The 22500-nt window shown below is 40.4% G+C and overlaps 1 protein-coding gene across 2 annotated transcripts in view; it reads left to right on the top strand.

The window, feature by feature from the left end:
• LOC137639199 (galactosylceramide sulfotransferase-like) overlaps nt 1–22500 on the top strand; it is a 33187-nt gene that overhangs the window by 3677 nt on the left and 7010 nt on the right. For both annotated transcript variants that reach the window (XM_068371492.1, XM_068371490.1), the window contains exons 2-5: nt 12946–13073; nt 13570–13656; nt 13838–13946; nt 14491–14661. In XM_068371492.1, coding sequence (XP_068227593.1) covers nt 12949–13073; nt 13570–13656; nt 13838–13946; nt 14491–14661 — 492 coding nt within the window. In that variant the 5' untranslated portion in view covers nt 12946–12948. The remainder of the gene's footprint in view (nt 1–12945; nt 13074–13569; nt 13657–13837; nt 13947–14490; nt 14662–22500) is intronic.

Here is a 22500-nt window from a genome sequence, read left to right as displayed (position 1 = left end):
AATAATAACATGAAGCATCAGACCTTGTAAGAAAAGAATACAGTAAATTTGATTCTTTCATTTGTTTACTTCGTGAATCTAGATAAATGAAAGCATTAGGTGAATCAAATCGTTCTACAAGTTTCAACTTGCTTTCCAATATGGCTGTTGTGTTGTACAACATATATTAAGATAACTGAATTTAGTTATAGGTTTTATATATATATATATATATATATATATATATATATATATATATATATATATATATATATATATATATAGAATGATTGTAAGTAAGCAAAATTAAGAACAAGCATATTTCTAATATAAACATACATATTTGAAAGTCATGTCTGAGACCAGAAAATATACATATTAAAAGTGTATGAATAATGTATAATTTATACTTCATAAGCTCTGAAATTATATAAAAGTATACATATTTAAAAAGAATTATGAAGAATATATATATATATATATATATATATATATATATATATATATATATATATATATATATATATATATATATATATATATATATATGTATATATACATACATATATATATATATATATATATATATATATATACATACATTCATGCATAGGCCTATGTTTATATGTGCGATATTCGTCAACTACATGTGTTCGCGTGTGTCATGTTTTCAGTTTATTACTGCTTATCAATGATGTAGTTTGTTACTATAAAAGCGTTTGGTAATGATGGATAGATTAACATATATTTGCACGGTATGCACTGGGGATCAAACCTTATAAGTGACTTGATTCCCAATATTGGGGCTGCTCTCTGTAAAACTAAGCAAGTGACGAGTGACGGGACTGTGAAACTATGATGCTGGGTACTAACATGATACTTACGTGGCGGGGGTGGGGTGGGAGGGTGAGACTGTACAAGAGCTGTTGCCAGAGATGAAATGCATTTACAAAATGTAATTCAGAATGTTTAAAAGCATATTTTCAGCAAAAATGTGGGGGGCTATAACCCGCCCCCCCCAGCCCCCATGCTCCTACGCCCCTGTATATATATATATATATATATATATATATATATATATATATATATATATATATATATATATATATATATACCGGTGTATATACATATATATATATATATATATATATATATATATATATATATATATATATATATATATATATATATATATATATATATATATATATATATAACTCAGCGACTGAGCGGGGTAAGCCAGCCTTAACTTAGTGCCGGTCACAAGCCCGGGTAAAAGAGCAACAATAGTCAATGTGGTGTGTGCTAATGCCTCGCAAGCTGGATATACAGAGGAGGAGAAGGATGCATTTTGGGAGGAGATGGACCAGGAGCTTAAAATAATTCCTGCAAGGGAAAGGGTAATTATAGGAGGAGATCTAAATGGCCCCTTGGGAATTAGTAGGGAAGGGATAGAGAGAGTGCATGGAGGTTCGGGTGTGGGCAAGAGAAATGATGAGGGAGAAAGAGTGATTGATTTTGCAGTGGCTTTTGACCTAGCAATAATGAACAACTTCTTTGGGAAAAAGATTAACAGACTGCTTACTTACAGTAGCGGTGGCAGGGACAGCCAGATAGATTTGCTGCTGTGTAAGACCGACAATCTGACGGATATTAGAAGGTTTTGGTGGCTTGATATATATATATATATATATATATATATATATATATATATATATATATATATATATATGTATACATATATATAATGTATATATATGTATACATATATATATATATATATATATATATATATATATATATATACATATATATATATATATATATATATATATATATATATATATATATATATATATATATATATATATATATATATATACATATACTGTATATAGTTGTTTATTGAATCATGGGAAGAATTACAAAAGATTATAAAAGATTTAAATAAAGAAAGCACAAATATAAGACTGAAAATGAATATGAGTAAAACTAAAATGATAATTATCTATCTTAGCCTACCGTCCACTATTCCACCAACCGGTAATTTAGTACCAGGGCACGGTGAAGTCCTGGTAAAATGGTACATGACTAGTAACCCCAAACTTGGAGACTTGCTGGAAAACTAAATGGCTGTTATTCTTTTTATGTGAAATGCATAAGAGAAAATGGAGTCCCTGAGAAATACGTAAGAATCACTCCCCAAGATATGTATGAGAGGGCTGAAGCAAATGTTAAGAGCAGTTTAGGCCTAACAGAAAGTTTCCTAGTAAATGTGGGACTACATCAGGGGTCTGCATTGAGCCCTTACCTATTTGATCTGGTCATGGTTGTAGTAACCCAAGGTATTAGAGATCAGTCTCCTTGGTGTATGCTTTTTGCTGGTGATATATAGTGATATATAGCACTAGGCGAGAGGTAGTAGAAGAGAAACTGGAGGAGTGGAGAAGAGAAATTAAAAATAGAGAATTGAGGGTCAATAGGAAAAAGGCAGAATATTTGAGATTGAAAAATGGGGAGAATGGGGAAGTCAGTTTACTAGGAGAGAGATTGAAAAAGAGTTGAAAATTTCAAGTATTTAGGATCAACAGTTCTAGAGGATGGTGATCTAGGGGCAGAAATAAATCACAGGATACAAGCAGGATGGAAGAATTGGAAAAAAGTGTGTGGAGTGCTATGCGACAAGCAAATAAGGGTTAAGTTGAAAGGTAAAGTGCACAGGACAGTTGTGAGACCGGCGATGATCTATGGAACGGAGACGTGGGCAATAAAGACAGAAGAGAAGAAACTGGATGTGGCAGAGATGAGAATGTTGAGATGGATGTGTGGGGTGACAAGAAGAGATAAGATACGGAATGAGGTAATTAGGGGTACCACAGGAGTTAGAGAACTATTAGATAAGATCCAAGAAAGTAGACTGAGGTGGTATGGTCATGTCATGAGAAGAGATGAACAGTATATTGGGAGGAGAGTGATGGAGATGGAGGTACAGGGAAGGAGAAGGAGAGGGAGACCAAAGCGAAGATGGATGGACTGTATCAAGGATGACCTTCAATCAAAGCGATTAAACGGTGATGAAGTGTGGGACAGAGGTAGATGGAGAATGCTGGCCAGAAACATCGACCCCACATAAAAGTGGGAAAAGATGCAGACAAAGAAGAAGGAAAAGAAGATAATATATACTGTATATATATATATATATATATATATATATATATATATATATATATATATACATATATATATATACTGTATATATATATACTGTATATATATATATATATATATATATATATATATATATATATATATATATATATATATATATATATATATATATATATATATATATATATATGTCCCATGTCAACGGATAATGAGACATCGGAACATGGGTTTTTTCCCTTTATTACAAAAAGGTTTGGGAATACACTATACACAGCCCGATACTCTCAGATGAGTACCCACTTGCTCTTATGTTCGCTCGAGTGGTACTGCTTTACCCTCGGCAAATAAAATGCAATGTCTCTCTGTCAATATGCTGAATTGTTAGATTTTGTAGAATTCTCCACTTTGATTGTATAGACTGTCACCATTAGGCTTTCAACGCATTACCCTATGAGACTTGACACACGTCACCTATAACAGAGTTCAGTGATTGAGAACTCCAATTTGTGACAGTCATAGTAATCTTAAAAAGGTCATTAACCTCACTGTATAAAACCTATTTTGCATATATTTGAGGTTGTGTGAAATGAAACATTTTAATATGTAGCCAGTGGTGGAGTATTCATTAAAATATGTGCCCTAAATATGATTTATGTGCCAAAAAAAAAAAATCCCTTTCGTATTTTTGATAGCAAAGCATATTATTTATTACTAATTCATAGAAATTGAAAAAAGAAAATATAGCAGATCCTGTTTCATGCTTTTTATTGTTTCTTCAAAAAGATTATTTTAAGAAATCGAGTTTCTATTTGCTTTACATAGGTATGCATGTGTGCGTGCATAAGATTTTGTATGTGAGTCTGTATTTGCGTATATATATATATATATATATATATATATATATATATATATATATATATATATATATATGTATATATATACACGCAGTTTTATTCGTATATTCATATTTGTGTGCAAGCTTGTAGACGTAAGTATAGAAAAAAGACAATAGATTGAGACAGATATATATATATATATATATATGTATATATATATATATCTATATGGATGATAATCAACACAATGTCGTGTTTAAATATAAATAAATTTATACCTCATACTTGGGATCGAACTCTAGCCCCTTCAAATTAAAGGCCAGGTCGCTTCCAGAGAGAGAGAGAGAGAGAGAGAGAGAGAGAGAGAGAGAGAGAGAGAGATCCCTATTTTGAGTTGAGTGTATGCCTATGATCCTGCTGATTTCTACTTCAAGACAGGTGTCAAGTCCAGTGTAGATCCACCCACATACTCACACACACACACACATATATATATATGTATATATATATATATATATATATATATATATATATATATATATATATATATATATAGACATTCATACAGACTTGTAATTATATATTTTACCACAGACAGTGCAAAAATGCCATCATGAATATAATTTTTTGTTCCATTGAATTGGATGACAAAAGTTGCAATTGCCAAACCTTTAATTTCATTGAAAGTTAGAGGTACTCGTACACTACATTAATCAGGCTCTTTGCAATAAATGGTTCACAACTCCAGATTCATCTAGAACTTAACATATTGTGTGAATAATAGGATGAGAACAGATGATCATATATTCATACACCAGTTATGTAAAGAGAAGGAGAAATTTTATCCCAGTCGTGTTAAAACAGGTGAATGACAGTCAACTAAATATCAATTAGTAACATTTTCAAATAATGTACAATGTAATCTGTAATTTTGTACCAATTTTCCCAAATGTATTTCACGTTTTTCATCAGGCTGTATTGATTACAAAATCATGATCATGTAGATTTATATCATGTGGTTTATGGCATTCTGTGCAATTGATTTGGTTCTTACGAAAGCATGGGCTCCATGAGCATCTTTCCTTTGATTTTGTTTATTCTCTAAAAAGAAAAGCTGCTGTGGCCTAATGAGTAAACGTCTCTCCCTGACGATCGCCGGACTGGGGTTCGAGTCCCGCTCAAACTCGTTAATTCCTTTAGTGTCTGCAACCTAACCATCCTTGTGAGCTAATGAGGGGGAGGGGGGGGGTTATGGGGGAGCCTATAGGTCTACCTGATGAGTCATCAGCAGCCATTGCCTGGCCGTCCCTGGTCCTAGCTTAGATGGAGAGGGGGCTTGGGCGCTGATCATATGTATATTTGGTCAGTTTCCAGAACATTGTCCTGCTTGCTGGGGCAATGTCACTGTCCCTTGCCTCTGCCATTCATGAGGGGCCTTTAAACCTTTAAACGGGGCCACCAGAATGCTGGTCCCTGGATTGGATAACTTTTGGCATGGCAATAGTGTAGCCTCTTACGCCGGTGTCGATTTAATGTGCTGGGGTAGGTAATCTCGGACCTCGGACCTCACATATAATTCATAATAATCAATAAGATTCGTGGACCTCATATGTAATTCATATAATAAATTCTTGGAACTCGGACCTCACATATAATTCATGATAATTAATAAGATTCGTGGACCTCATATATAATTCATATAATAAATTCTTGGACCTCGGACCTCACATATAATTCATAATGATTAATAAGATTCGTGGACCTCATATATAATTCATTTAATAAATTCTTGGACCTCAGACCTCACATATAATTTATAATAACTAATAAGATTCGTGTAACATATATAATTTGTTTAATAAATTCTCAGACCTCGAACCTCACATATAATTTATAATAATCAATAATATTAGTATATTTACGTTATTTTTAGGAATCTACTTTTTATTTCACGTATTTTGTTACAAAGTCTTATGTAACTCGTCTAAGTGTGCTGTGCAAACCATACCAAGCTGGAAACCGAGGGCTTATGTAATTTTTTTATATCTTCACGAGCTATTGCGTCATGTTATATTTCCAAGTGTTTATAATGTTCTTGAAAACCCCAGAGTTAGTTTTATCTTTCTTTTTAAAGTTTTGAAGAGGTAGGTGGGCGGAGTTAGCATGGAGAGGGTTGCCTTGCAAGTGATGTTAGTTCTCCTATTCGATGGACTTATTTGGCAACTTTGGCGCCGCTAGAGCCTGCCCCCAAACCATGAGAATAATCTATTTAGAATAATCTAGAAGTTTTTAAGTCAATATATATGTGCCGCCAGGAAATCGTAAGCAGCAGAAGAGATCCAGCCTGTCCCCGTGAGAGACCCAACATCCTCTCTCCTCAAGTTCCTCGAGTGTGTGCCCTCTCCAAAGCGAATAATTTTTTACCCAACAGGTATCGTGTGTAATGTGTTCAAACATTAATGAAACTTTGAAGGTGATTTAAAATTTATTGTATTATTGTACGTGCTGGTATTATATAAATGTTTTCAATTGGCGCTGTAAGTTTAGGTTCAAACAGTGAAGTGTATTTATAATGCTATCTGTTCGATTACCTTATGTGAACCAAATCTCGTAAGTGTATCAGTTACTTTTATGTAAATTTGAAGTGTTAAAGTTTTAACTATTTTCATCAATTATACTGATAAATTAATTTCCAGTGAAACAAGTGATTGTATAATTTTCTTAAAGTATCTTTTCTTGTCTTGGTCTAAGGTTTTTTTCAGGTTCAATATTTCGAGTGGTTCATTTTGGTGATAATTTCTGTATTAATGTTGTAAATTTCTATAGAATATATTTATTTTTGTAAAGTGTGTATTATTTCGATCACCAGTATTTCTTACAGAGCTCTCGTAATCCCTGACTAAGAATCGAAGTAAGAGGTTGTTTTGAATAGTTCAAGTAATCAATTACCCAGTTTTGTTTTGAGTATATGCAAGAGATTTTGGATATTCAGTGTTTTTATATATTGCCATCTGGGAATTATATAATTTCTCAGAACCCGGGTATTAATTAAGTATAAAATGTTAAAACAAACAGGCGAGGTTATGTAATTTGCCAGCCCTAATATATAATTTATTTTTTGTGCCCAGATCTGGGACTGTAATGATATATATATATATATATATATATATATATATATATATATATATATATATATATATATATATGTTTTTTCAAAAAGGCCAATAAAAGAAACACGGGAAATATGAATAAATCACACTATATTTCGGTCAATAAACATCGACCCTCTTCAGGATTTAAAGTAAAAGTGAGGATTACAGTGGAGAGTGACGGTTTATATATGAAAGCAAAAGGGTGTGTTCAATTGTTCTATAGTTGTTATAATTGCTGGAAGGATTAGCCAAATTTAATTACATCCAGGTGCGTCTTCTTATTGTTGAGCCGCTCGGAGGAAGTCTTGACCTCTGATGCATGTCTGGTGGTCGGTCTCCGTGGATTATCTTCTTAATGATAGGGTTGAGAAGAGTATTGTCCACTGTGTCAGCTTTCCATTGGCCCCCAGATAGGTTCATTGTGTTTGATTGTTTTATGATGGCTGATTCCAGGTTTTTCCTTCTGTACGGACAGGTACTCTTAAAAAGCAAAGACGACTCACTCCAGTGGACAATACTCTTCTCAACCCTATCATTAAGAAGATAATCCACGGAGACCGACCACCAGACATGTATCAGAGGTCAAGACACAAATAAAAGAATGGCTCCTGAAAAAAAAGTGACTGAACATATTTAGACACAAATGAGGACCTATGAAGTGAAAGAAAAAAATTAAAATGGTACATTTAAGGGCAGAGATTCGAACTCGTGCCACTCAGCCGAAATCATGCCTATAAGAATTCTACCAATTGAGCTATCAAGTGAAATATATTATTATAAGTCACCGTTTATATTCCTGTTGAATTCAGGAATCTGTTCTTAGACTTCAAATAAACCCATCTCCACCATGATAGCTGAATTGTGAGTTTGCAGCGCGTGGTTATTTAAGATGAATATATATCACTAACATTCGTGATTTTGATTACTGTAAATATCAGCCACAAGTCTAAGAACAGATTCATAAATTCGACAGAAATATGTATGGTGACTTGTAGTAAACTTATATCTCTCTTGATAACTCAGTTGGTAGAGTCCTCGTAGATGTACCAACCGTGTGTCACACGATCGTACATAATTCCTTTTGTATATATTATGCTTGTATCTTCGCTCTTCCCTCGCACTAAAAAGAACCAGAATAAACATGTCTGCGTTTCTCCTATGTAACATTGTCATTTTTTCGAACATGAAATTTCCTGTTGCCTTGAGGTTTTGTATATAAAGGAGAGTGTTCCATGATAAATTAACTCAGTTGCTTTCATACTGCCTTTGAGTTCACAACCTTCTCTCGGCCCGTCACATTGGTGACCCCGAAAGTCGACTCGCTCCTACTGCTTTCCACCCCCACCCCCTCACCCCTCCATCGTTGGTAATATGGCGGACTCTACAGAAGTTGGCGCTGTGGCTGCCCCATTGAAACTTTCATCGTTTGCCAGCGGAGAGGCATTTGCTTGGTTTCAGCGTGCAGAAGTCCAGTTTCGCATCAAGGGCGTGACTCGCTCAACCACCAAAGCAGATTATGTTCTCGCGGTGATACCCGAAGACACCTTCCCGGAAATATCCGACTGGCTTTGTGAACAAGGAGACACCCCAATAGCGTATGATGCCCTCAAAACATACCTTCTGCAGCAGTACTCGCCGTTGCCAGCCGCCCGTATAGCAAAGCTTTTTCAGCTCTCGCAACAACCGTTGGGGGACTAAAGGGCTTCGCTTGCCCTCAGGGAAATCACCAGTATCGCTCGCCTTCAACCTGCCGCAGACGGCTCTCCTCGTGAGGTGAACCTACTTCGTACCCTTTGGATACACCGTTTACCCGGACCTATACGCGCTTCCATACCCGATGTCGATAGTTTACCCATAAAGGACTCGATGACCAAAGCCGACGCCCTTATGGACAGCCACTTCAAGACCTCCATCAACGCCTCCACCCCTGACGAAGAGGATGCCTATTCAACGTCAACCGAAGCTGACATGAATGCCGTAGGACATACACGCCTACCCCGTGACCCGCCGAAGCAGCGACAAAGCCGCCCACCTCCCACCAATCGCTCGTGCCCCAACAAACGACTTCTACAGCCACTTACTACCTTCCATCCGCCGCAGTTTTGCTACTACCGCTTCAGATTCGGGGCAACCGCGAAGAAATGTGCCGAGGATTGTCAGTGGCCAAAAAACGTGTAAGTAGGCCATCGCTCGTGGCGGTGGCCTCCCGTGTTTCTAATCTTTTCTTTTTACATGATGCAGGAACGGGCTTGCGATTTTTGGTAGACACGGGTGCTTGTCGTTCTCTTTTGCCAAGGAAACTCTTCAAGACACGACGTAGTCTGTCTACATCTGCCGACGTCCACTTGGTAGCTGCCAACGGATCTGCGATACCCACCTACAGTTACGAGAACCTCACATTATCGTTCGGAAACGGTAAATTCAATTGGAAGTTTCTCGTTGCTGACGTCACATTGCCAATCCTCGGTGCGGATTTCCTCTCTCATTTCCACCTTCTGGTCGATGTCGCCCACCGACGATTGGTCAACGCAGACTCATACTTGTCGGCACCTCTTCAACCCGCCCCCTCTAACCTCGCTCTCCACATTAGCGCACCCACGGATGCCTACGCCCACCTCCTTACGTCGTACCTGGAAGTTTTCCGTCCAGAACTTCGCCAAATGCCCATGGTTCCTGCCAAGCATGGTATTTATCACCATATCAAGACGACGGGACCCCCAGTCTTCGCAAAATTCAGACGTCTGGCACTGGAACGATTGGCAGCCGCCAAACAGACGTTCGCCGAAATGGAGGAAATGGGCCTTTGCCAAAAGGCCTCCAGCCCATGGTCGTCACCCTTACACATCGTTCTGAAGAAAGACGGCTCCCTCCGTCCGTGTGGGGATTACAGACGCCTCAACATGCAAACAGAACCGGATCACTACCCCCTCCTAAACATTGCCAACGTGACCTCCTACCTGCACAAAGCGAAGGTTTTCACTACGCTCGACCTCCTGAAGGGGTATTATCAGGTGACATCCCCAAGACTGCCATCACCACTCCGTTTGGTACATACACCTTCAATTACTCCTGTTTTGGCCTTCTTAATGCTGGGGCCACGTTTCAATGTCTCATGGATGGCATCTTAGGGGACCTCCCTTTCTGTGTATGTTATGTGGACGACATACTTGTGTTCTCCTCCTCAAAAGAAGAACACCTCCGTCACCTGCGCATCGTGCTCGACCGCCTGCAACAAAACGGCCTTGTAGTCCGGTACGACAAGTGTACCTTTGGCGCCAACGAAGTGTCGTTCTTAGGGCACAGCATCACTCCTGAAGGAGTTCATCCCCTCCCTGAGAGGGTAGCAGCCGTTCAGAACTTCCCCCCGCCCTCGACCGTCAAAGCTTTGCAGGAATTTTTGGGCATGATCAACTATTATCACCGTTTTCTGCCAGCCATTGCCGCCACTCTTGCTCCCCTCTACGCCTCCCTCAAGGGCAAGCCAAAGGACCTGAAGTGGGGTCCCCTTCAAGAAGCAGCCTTCTGCAATGCAAAGAAGGCCCTATCAACTGCTTCGGCTCTCACTTTTCCTATCCCACATGCCCCTCTCCTTCTCTCTACCGATGCCAGCGACGTCGCTATTGGTGCATTACTCGAGCAGGTGGTCAACGGCTCGGCCTGCCCATTGGCCTTCTTCAGCAGAAAACTGTCCAAGGCAGAATCGGGTTATTCTACCTTCGATCGAGAATTGCTGGCGGTGCACTTGGCTGTCCGTCACTTTCACCATTTCTTAGAAGGTACGCCCTTCGTCATTCGCACAGACCACATGCCTCTGGTGCACGCCTTTACTCGACAGTCTGATGCCTGGTCCGCCCGGCAACGCCGACATCTCTCCGCCGTGGCTGAATACAATTGCACCCTTTAATACGTCCCTGGGAAAATGAATCCCGTTGCCGATGCCCTGTCAAGAAACACGTTGGCTGCCGTTCAACTGGGATTGGATTACAACGCCCTGGCTTAAGCAGAACGACAGGATCCAGAGTATCAAGCATGTAGGACATCCTGCACGTCCCTCCGTTGGAAAGACTTCCCCTCGAAGGCTCCAACACCATCCTCCCCTGTGACGTCAGTACTGGTAGACCGCGACCTTGGATTCCTGCTCCCATGCGCCGGCAGGTGTTTGATTTCATTCATGGCCTTTCACATCCCTCGTGCCGTTCTACTGCACAGCTGCTGAAGGCAAAGTTCATTTGGCACGGCATTTCTAAAGATGCTAAGGATTGGGTCCGCGCCTGTACTTCTTGCCAAACTTCCAAAGTACATCGACACACGGATTCAGGAGTGGGCACCTTTCCTCAACCTCAGCGTCGTTTTGCATACATTCACGTTGACGTTGTAGGCTCCCTACCCACATCACAAGGACATTGTTACCTGTTTACCGTCATCGATCGCTCCACTCGTTGGCCTGAAACCATTCCCATGGAAACTGCAACGTCTGCCTCATGTACATCTGCCTTACTCTCTGGATGGATTGCAAGATTTGGTATCCCTGAGCATATTACTTCTGACAGGGGAACCACTTTCACCTCTCAATTGTGGACATCATTAGCGAATCTCCTGGACATCACCCTACATCAGACAATGGCCTACAACCCCGCTGCAAATGGAATGGTTGAACGTTTTTATCGCACCCTCAAAGCAGCTTTGATGTCCCGCTGCAAGGATTGCAACTGGTTTACTCAGCTTCCTTGGGTCCTCCTTGGACTAAGGACCACTCCTAAAGACGCCCTTGACGTCTCGGCAGCTGAAATGGTGTATGGCGACCCGTTGGTCGTCCCTGCCGAATTTTTTCCTTCTACAACCTCCTCCGACGATCTCCAGCGCATACGTCACGTCGTGGGAAAATTTACTCCATGCCGCCAGACTTACAAGCCCCCAGCCAAGCATCACATATCAACAGACTTGCACTCTGCAACGCACGTCTTCCTGCGCAACGACACTAGCAAGGCACCGCTAACGCCCCCTTACACGGGCCCTTTCCTTGTGATCCGCCACAGTTCGAAAGCATTCCTACTAAACATTCGGGGCAAAGAAGACTGGGCTCCATTGATCGTCTAAAACCTGCTTATCTTCTGCCAGATGACCCGCCTACAGTTTGCCTCTCTAGATCAGGGCGCCCTATTTAACATGTACAGTATGTCATTTTTAGGGGGGGAGCCATGTACCAACCGTGTGTCACACAATCGTGCATAATTCCTTTTGTATATATTATGCTTGTATCTTCGCTCTTCCCTCGCACTAAAAAGAACCAGAATAGACATGTCTGCGTTTCTCCTATGTAACATTGTCATTTTTTCGAACATGAAATTTCCTGTTGCCTTGAGGTTTTGTATATAAAGGAGAGTGTTCCATAATAAATTAACTCAGTTGCTCTCATACTGCCTTTGAGTTCACAACCTTCTCTCGGCCCGTCACATAGGCATGATTTCAGCTGCGTGGATCAAGTTCGAGTCTCTGCCCAGCCAGAAGCTATTACCATAAATGAATTCCAGTGGATATATATTCCCAAGGTAAAATTAGGTATCAAATTCCATTGTGGTTGATATTAACATTGATTGAAATCACGAGTGGTAGTGATATATATATATATATATATATATATATATATATATATATATATATATATATATATATGTGTGTGTGTGTGTGTGTGTGTGTGTGATACTATGTTTATTTAATACGAATACTATTTATACATTTTGATATCATCTTTAAAACCAACGTTCACCTTTCTCTCTTATCTTCTTTGAATTTATGTAACCGAAAACCAGAGAATGATGAAGGCGCCCGTGAATTTATCAAGAGTCACAATAAAAAGAATAAGCCTATTCCTGATTCTCATTGGCAGTGGCAGCTATCTACATTTCATTGGTGGCCTCACATATTCCAGAACAAAACTGTAGGTATCTCTCTCTCTCTCTCTCTCTCTCTCTCTCTCTCTCTCTCTCTCTCTCTCTCGCTGGCTTTTTTATATCTAAAAACAACTAACTCATCCTAGTCCTTCTCTCTCTGCACCTTTTCAATGTTCGACCAAATAATAGTGAATTTTCACTTCCAGTTTAAATTTCCTTCACTAGTTATAAAATCAGAATGTTTCTACTTTTAAATGATTTTTATAGTTATTAGTAATATTGAAACAGGCATTTAATTCCCTTACTCTCTCTCTCTCTCTCTCTCTCTCTCTCTCTCTCTCTCTCTCTCTCTCTCTCTCTCTCTCTCTCTCTCTCTCTCATTGTGCTATTCTTACATATATTTCTATCAAATTATAGTTACTGTTGAATTTTCATGACCATTATAGGTTGATTTCACTCCATAAAGCGAAGTATAATTCTAACCTGTCTTATTGTCTATAGCTTGATAAGAGTTTTGATAAGACCTTCATTGTATTTTAACAGATTTTCCCCTTCAAATCAAATGATTGTTGAGCCTGAGAGACCTACTGGTTATATCAAGCCTACGTTTGAGGATATTATTGATCAAGAGTATGGAGTTTTTGTTTATTGCAATAAAACTATGCTGATACGTTAATACAAAAGATTTCATGATGAAAGAAATTATTTATATATATCAAGAAACTATTGTAGAGTTATATACAGTAATCTAATAAGGATATTTCAATGCAATTATGAAATCCGAGGCATAACAGTCTTATTTTATTTCTAGTTCATATAACTTGCCTGGATTGATAAAGGATCAGACTCAAGAAACTTGCAGTGCAGTAACCAACATCGCCTTTCTGAAAACACACAAATGTGCTTCGTCTGCAATTCAGGTGAGTCTGGGTTATAACATCGTGAAGTTAATTAGCCAATGGTTCTTTTTCCGTCGCTGGATTATTTACTAGTGGACGATAGTATCTAGTGTTGCTAATTACACTGAATAAGGTGACAATTCCTACAGATGTGATTTGATTGTAATGTTATGATCTTATTTCCTTAAGAACCTAAGCCCTCATCAGTATCGTATCATCTGTCATTTGATACTTGTCAGGACTATTCCTAGATTATTATTATTACTAGCCTAGCTACAAAGTTGGCTGTAGTGCTCCAACGGGGAAAGTAGCCCAGTGAGGAAAGGAAATAAGGGAATAGCAAATAAACTATATATAAGTATTTTATAGGAAATTATATATATTCTAAAATCAGTAACAACGATAAAGTATATCACTCATATATAGACTAGAAAACGAGGCTTGTGTCAACCTGTTCAACTTAGGAGTTTCCCAGAAGAACCAACATGCATATGATATTCAAATTTTCTGTTATTTAACGATCGTCTTTATCATTAATGCTATTAATAGTAATATTTCTTCCTAGAACATTCTCTTTAGGTACGGTTTCCAGCACAATCTTCTTTTTGCTCTGCCGAAAACTGGGAACTACTTTGGAATAGGAACCCCCTTCCATGACTCCATGGTTCGCGACACACCTTGGTTCAAGCTTGGATTGAACATTTTTGCGATACACACAAAATGGAACCAAGAAAAGGTAATAGAAGGACAAGGTGATTACCTGGTTAATATCACGCTGGGTCTATTTTAACCGTATAAACTATATTTAAATAACTGCAAACATCTAAATCTTTCTGTGGTGCTTATTGGGTTAATCAACACAGTGTTGCCAGATGGGTTAGTCTAAAAATCCCCAAAACTCATGATAAAAAAAAAAAAAAATTCTTCTGATCATGTAAGCTTTACTAATATAGAAATTACCCACTATACGTATTATAATTATAAGTAAACTAATTGCAATAATATAAAGGTTTACTCATCTTTGTTTCTTCTCCATAGAAATTTGTACTGAATATTCCCATCAAACACCTAAAATCCCCATATCTGGCACCACTGTTAATCAACATCTTCGAGATTGTGATTTCTTCTATCTTCCTTCCCACATTTGTTATCTCTTTTCAGTTAGACATGGGTTGTTAATAAGGATTCTAGGTAAATAGGCTCGAAATCAATTGCTCGAAAAAATGATTTCTCGAACTATCAATTCCTCGAAATACAGATTGCTCGACAGCCGATATTCATTCTTTAAACTAATCGAAATCCGATTCACATTCTTTAAACGTTCATTGAAAATGCTTAAGCTTTAAACACCATTGCTAAATACCTTTTACTTAGTCGTTGATAGCTTTATTTTCTAAACTTCTTACTTTCGTTCACTGAAAATACTTGAGTGTTAAAAAACAATTGATTAGTACCATTATCTTAGCTGTTAATGACTGTTTTAAAAAAAAGAATCTTATTTTTATTATTTGTTTCTTGGTCATCATTATTTCTGGAAACCTCGAACTATCAAGATGGGCGTATATTGGTTTTTGCAACCCAAAAAAATCTCGACATCTTACTTCAATAGGATTGCTGATGGAACTTTTAGATCAGTTCCCTCTATTTTTGCTGAACTTTATACAATACATGGCGTGAAATCAGGTAAAATTATGCCTCTTATATATGTATTGTTACCTAATAAACTGAAGTTCCTGGTAGCATTAAAAAGAAGAAATCCCTGTGTCCAAGCCTTTAACAATAATGATTGATTTTGAACTGGCCAAGAATTTCCACTGTCTAAGCCTTTATAGAAAAATTCAAGGAAGGAGCCTAAAGGCTATATACGACACTGGTGCCGAATTTGCTCTTAAGGCTCGTCTCATCCACATTGGCATTTATACCGGTACCCAACGTTGTGGTAACATTTGAAATTTTGACTGAAAACCAGATTTTTCCAGAATTTATGAATTTTAGCAGCGCATAAAGGTGTTTTTGTTTTGCTTTTTAATTGTAAAGATAAATCACTTTATGCAAAAATTTTGTATTATCTATTTATTTTCAAGCAATCTTTCTCTTTTTCCAGTTCAATTGCTCGAATACAAAATGCTCGAAGTCATTTACTTTCGAGCAATCTGCCTTTCGAGGAATTGATAGTTCGATAAATAATTTTTCGAGCAATTGATTTCGAGGATTTTGTTTTCGTACGAAGATTTCGAGGATTTTGTTTTTGAACAATTGATTTCTCGGACACCGTTAATAAGGGCATTAGGTTGCTTCTTCCATAGCTATGAATAAAAGATAGTATAAAAAGTCGGGACCTAAACAAGAGGATAACGGATTTTGAAGCAAAACAAAATATCTATTTTTGAGTGAGATAGCCATGTCATCCTGATGGAAGGTTCCTTTAGGCAGCTTTCTAAAGGATATTTAGCTACAGTGATACTCCCAGAGAATTGACCATAGGTCTCTAGAATTCTAACTCCTGGCGCGAGTATCCTTTAAGAAAATTCTTAAGGATATCGCATAATATCAGGGGACGTATTTCTTGATACGACACATGGCAATCTTCACCCCAAATAGAGTTTTCGCTATGAGGGGAAAGTGTCAAAAATGAAGGGGAGCCGTCATCAAGGTTAGCATGTAGATCCCATTCCCGTACTACTACGGCGCCAAACATGGCGACCCATTTCTTGTTGCAATTAAGCATGGGTAGCTACAGATGGAGTAGTTTTGGGTGGGGATTGTTACATATGTATATTCCTTTTCTTAGAAAAGGAGGGCGGGTCCATCAGGACGACATGGCTATCTCGCCCAAAAATAGATTTTTCGCTTTGCTTCAAAATCCGTTTTTTTTGGGCTCAGCCATGTCGTCCTTATGGAAGCTTACCAGAGAATTACTTGAAAGTACTGTATCTGTGGGTTTGTATAAGTGCCTTAACCTTGAGTCAGCTTCTATAAGGTCACCCAGACCACATAAATGTATGACAGTACCATTATTCATCATATCCGCTAAGCTTGGAACAATCTTAGGGCTTCCTGTCCCCTGCAGGAAACTGTCAACTCTGACTATGGAAGCAAAAAGGTTTGTATATATGTCGGAACAAATGTAATTAACTTACAATAATTATGTTCACATGTATAGGCACCTTCACGTGTATACATTATTTTTAGGAAAAATAAGTAAGAAACTCTGACTAGTTTTATTCAGCTACTTATGGGGCGAAATAAGACGCAAATACATTTTTTATATTTATTTGTATAGACAACATAAATATAACAATGAATGTATTAAAAATAGAGTCATAACCTGTACAGCAAACATTCTAAAGGTACATATATATTTATCACCTGTAAGGGAAAAAATGTATTAGTAAAACATTGCCACTCGAAATCATTGTAAAATTATCAAGATAATTTCACTGCAAATGTTGGATGAATTTTAACACTGCGTACGAGTATACACACGGCACTGGTGTTATTGGTTTGATTCTACACCTATAAAGAACAGTCCTAGGGGCACCAGGGTGACTCTTAATAAAAGGTATTACACTGGGAGCTGTTAACACCTTTTCACCCAAACTGTAAGTCCCAAACAGTTCACTGTTCATCGCAGCACTAGACGACAGGTTTTATAACACTACCTGCCACCACCACAAAGTGTTTCATCTTATGCACTTGCTTCGCATAATGTTTATAGAAGACTCTAGAAGATTTCCAACCAGTGTATGAGCGGAGTCTACCAAAGTCCATATACTGAAAAAAGTTCATCTAGGAAGCAATTTTTTCTCGGATCATGACCTGCGGGTGTACTGTCAGGATCCACTCTGCGAATGAAGTAGGTGAACTTCGCCCTCAGTTATTTCAGTGATAAGTTTGATCCTGAGGTTTTGCCTATGAAGAGCTGTCCTCCCTTGAAGTCTGAAGTTCTTCGGAGATAGACCTTTAGACACTACTGGACATAGAGAGACATCTTCCTTCAGAGGGCAGATTCTCCAGGGACCCCACCTCTTGGTGGGTAGCTCGTTTTTGGCGAGAAAGGTAGGGTCGGGAAAAAGATTCAGTTCTCCCACTTCTGTGAACTGAATATGGCCCTCGTCTCTTGATAGGGCTACTATTTCATTAACTCGAGCCCCTGAGGCTGTAGCGAACAAAAATATCACTTTTTGTTTTAGATCCTTTATGGAGCAATCTTCATTGTTCAAGTTCGAAGCATAGTGCAAGACTTTGTCCAAAGACCATGAAATTGGCTTCAGAGGGGCTGCTGGTTTAAGTTTAGCGCAGGCCTTCGGAATCTTGTTGAAGATTTCGTTCGACAGGTCCACCTGGAAGGCGTATAGAAGAGGTCTAGTCAAAGCTGACTTACACGTAGTTATCGTGGTGGAACCCAAGCCTTGTTCGTGAAGGTGGATGAAGAAGGACAGGCAGAAGTCTATCGAGATTTCCGTCGGTTTTTTTGCTTTAACAAAAGAGACCCACTTCTTCCAAGACGATTCATATTGTCTTCTGGTTGATTTTGACTTGTATTCTTCTATAAAGTCAATACTGTCTTTCGAGATCCCAAATCGTTTCTTGACCGCTAAGGCGAGAAAATCATGAGATGAAGGTTTTGGGTTCTCAGTGATGAAGCGAAGACAGTTGACTTCTGAACCAGTTGGGATAGAACTGGGTTCGGTAGAGGAAACAGCCTCAACTTCAGTTCTATCACCAGAGTGAACCAATTGCTCTTGGGCCACTTGGGGGCCACCACTGCTGCTGTTCCTTTGAAGGATCTCAGCTTGTTGAGGACCTTCAGCCGGAGATTTGTTGGCGGGAACATGGCGTCCGTCGCTTCTGCCCGAGGGTCCTCGTATGGGGCTACGTATTGAGGTAGTTTCTTGTTGTCGCTCGTTGCGATGAGGTCGATCTGCAAGTCTGGGACTTTTTCCAAGATGAAGGAGAATGAGTCTGCGTCTAGGGACCATTCTGACTCTATCAGTTTTAGCCTGGATAGAGCGTCCGCCGTCACATTGCGGAACCCTTGTAGGTGAACTGTTGATAAGTGCCATCTTTTCTTTCTTGCCAAGCAAAAGATGGCTAACATCACGTAGTTGATGTAGGGTGATCTCAAGCCTTGTCGGTTCAGACATCTCACTATCACTTCGCTGTCCAAGACCGGCTTGATGTGGGCTGATCTGTGAGGGGATAGCTTCTTCAATGTCAGGAGGACTGCCATGGCCTCTAGGATGTTGATGTGAAACGTCTTGAACAGGGATGACCAGGTCCCTTGAGCTTTCCTTTGATGGGATAGACCTCCCCATCCTTCCGTCGAGTCATCCGTATGAATGACTACCGATGGTTGAGGTGGTTGTAAGGGAACAGTCCTTGCTAGGCTCTTGACCTTCGACCAAGGCCTCAGAAGCGATCGCAGTAAGGTCGGTGTCGGTCTCTGTAGATCTCTTCGAGCGTTTGATGCATGTCTTCTCCAGACTCCTGATGCATCTTTCAGCTCTGCTCTTAGCACTGGGTCTGTTACTGCTGCAAACTGGAGAGAGCCCAGTACTCTTTCCTGTTGGCATCTTGAGATCCTGTTGGATTTCAGTAGTCTCTTGACAGAACCTGCGATCTCTCTCCTCTTCTTTGGTAGAATGGAGAGGCGGTGTGATTGCGAGTTCCAATGGATTCCCAACCATTAAAACTCTTAAGCTGGAGAGAGACGAGACTTCTTGTAGTTGATCTTGAATCCCAGATGTTCCAGGAACTGGATCACTTTCGTGGTTGCCTGCAGACAAGCAGTCTTGGATGCTGCCCACACCAGCCAGTCGTCCAGGTATGCAGCTACCTGAACGCCTTCTAAGCGTAGCTGTTGTACGACTGTGTCCACAAGTTTCGTGAAGATTCTTGGGGCTATGTTTAGTCCAAAGAGCATGGCTCTGAAGACATACTTTATCTTTTGTAGCTTGAATCCTAGGGAGGAGGAGAGGGGGCGACTGACTGGAAGGTGCCAGTAAGCATCTGCCAGGTCTACTGAGACTGTGTACGCCCCTTTCGGTAACGGGTCCTTATGTGTTGTAGGGTTAGCTTCCGGAATTTGTTGTTCTCGATGAACTTGTTGAGTGGAAACAAGTCTAGAATGACTCTGAGTTTGTCCGAGTCCTTCTTGGGAACACAAAACAGCCTTCCCTGGAATTTGATGGACTTTGCTTTCCTTATAACCTTTTTGTTCAAGAGTTCTAAGGTATATTCTTAGAGTGTTGGAAGAACTGAGGTGGAGATCTATTCCATTTCTATCCTAGTCCATTCTTGATTAGGCTGTGGGCCCAGGGATCGAAGGTCCAACAATCCTGAAAGTGGAGGAGTCTCCCTCCTACCTGGAGCATCTCATTGCTTGGATGGTCCAGAGGGTTTGCCACCCTGACCACGTCCTCCCCTACCTCGTAAGGGGTTTCTTGAGGAGCCCCGTCTAGATCCTCTTCCTTTTGGTCGAAAGGTAGTGGTGTGCCTCTCAAAACCTTGGTTGAAGGCTGATGACTGGGCTACCAGCTGTTGAGGCATCACTTGGAAGGTGGTTTGTGGTTGAGCAACCATTTGGGGCACCGTGGTCATGGTGACTGTGGGATTTTGCACAGGTCGAGAATGCAGTCTTGGCTTCTTCGTCTTCCTCTTAGGTTGGGGACCAGCATCAGGGGAAGATTTTCTCTTAGCAGAGATGCCCTACTTTTGGAGAAGATTCCTATTCTCCGTGGCGGCTTTTGCGACTACCTCTTGGACTACTTCCTTTGGGAAGAGGTCCTTGCCCTAGATACAGGAAGTGATCAGCTTCCTGGGTTCGTGTTTGACCATTCACTGGCAAACACAAACTCCCTGCAGGCCCTCCTGGCCTTCACATAAGCGTACAAGTCCTTGACTAGGGTGGCCATGTGCATCTTGGCCAGGACTGTGTACATGTCTGGGGTGCTAGCAACGCCTGCGCACATCTCCATGCAGTTCTGGAGGGAAAGAGAGGTGGCTAGTCTCTCCTTTGTCTCCTGTTCTCTTCTCAGGAGAAAGTCCGACAGCTTCGGGAGGTTCTCACTGAACTGCTGTCCTGCGATGTCCGCGTCGAGCTTCGAGACTGAGAAGGTTAGGTGGACCTCGTTCCAATCCTTCTCATCAGTGGGCAAGGCCAGAGACAATGGCCTACACTCCTCTAGCATAGGACATGGTTTTCCTGCATCAATTGCCTTCAGCACACAATGGAGAACTTTCGTCGAGAAGGGGAAAGCTCTTGACGAAGGAGCAAGAAAAGTAGGGTGTTTCTTGCTCAGCGCAGAAACTCTAGAGTTGGTATACCCTGCCTTTTTTAGGCTTCTCGTCAAGAGAGCCTGTGCCTTGTCGTGGTCGAAAACCATGACTTCCTTGGGTTCCGTCTCTTCCTTAGACGCCGGCTCACTCCTCAGCTGGATGAAACATTCCGGGTAAGCCGCAAGGTTTGGCCAGAATTGGATGTCATCCAGGGGGATGGTCCCCATCTTCTCCAAAATGTAGAGTTTCCCATTCATCATGGGCATGAACTCTGCATACCTCCAGGGATTAGTTTCGGAGCATGGTGGCAGGTCAGACACTCTAGGTCACTTGTAAGACCCACGAGAAGTGACTATGCGGGTTGCTTCACGGAATTCTTTCCGCATATCTACGTTTTCCTTACGTAGAGAGTCCACTAGTTGTGATATCTGGGCCACAACCGCTTGGCCTAGCGGGTCTAGTGGAGGGGTTGGAGCCGAAGAAATTGATGGCATAGGCAGGAATGCTGATACAGACAGAGAGGGTCCTCCACTTCTGTCGACTTGAGATCTTCGTCATCTCCAGGTGGTTGGGCCACCTCTTCGTCAGGATCTTCTTGAAGATCCTTTTCGGTGTCCGAGGACACTTCAGACATCCTCTCCTGATGGATGTCCATGCCTTTGAGAGCTTCGTTAATGGCGGCCTCAATTGCAAGCTGTACATAAGGAGGCCCGGGTCGTGCCTGAGGTACAACGGCATCAGCTGTTGCCTTCGGGAACAGCATGCTTCTCATTAGCTTGCTTGGTAGGTACGGTCCCGGAGAGTTCTTCTGGAACCCTCGTACCCACTTCTGAAGCTTTTCCCTCGCGGCATCCCTCGACTCCGTCGACTTGGGATCGCCGAAACCCTCGGTCATCAAGGCCGAGCAGACGTTGCAATCCTTGGGATCCCCGTATCTCAAGGTTTCAGTTGCGATGGAGCAGGCGGCATGAGACCTGCACATGGTGTGATCACAAAAGTTCTTACTCTTGTGGTTGCAGTACATCACCTCGCACTTCACCTTGGTGTCCTTCTGTAAAGAAAGGAAAAGGTGAAATGAGTATGGGGTAATTTATCATACTGATAAATATATTCATGCAGACAATTAGCACTACTATTATCATTATAGCTTAGGATAATAAGCTAGAAATAAAATAGGAAAGACACATAGCTGTGTCTCCTGTCCAGGCAATTGCTGTGACCCCCCTCAATATTAATATTCAGGATTTCCTTATCAGGGAAAAAATAGTGTGGAAGAGCTCTACTCTAGAGTTAA

The sequence above is a fragment of the Palaemon carinicauda genome, chromosome 4, assembly GCF_036898095.1.
Source record: "Palaemon carinicauda isolate YSFRI2023 chromosome 4, ASM3689809v2, whole genome shotgun sequence".
Lineage (NCBI taxonomy): Eukaryota > Metazoa > Arthropoda > Malacostraca > Decapoda > Palaemonidae > Palaemon > Palaemon carinicauda.
The sequence above is the reverse complement of the archived record's forward strand: the minus strand, read 5'-3'. Positions and strand labels throughout refer to the sequence as shown.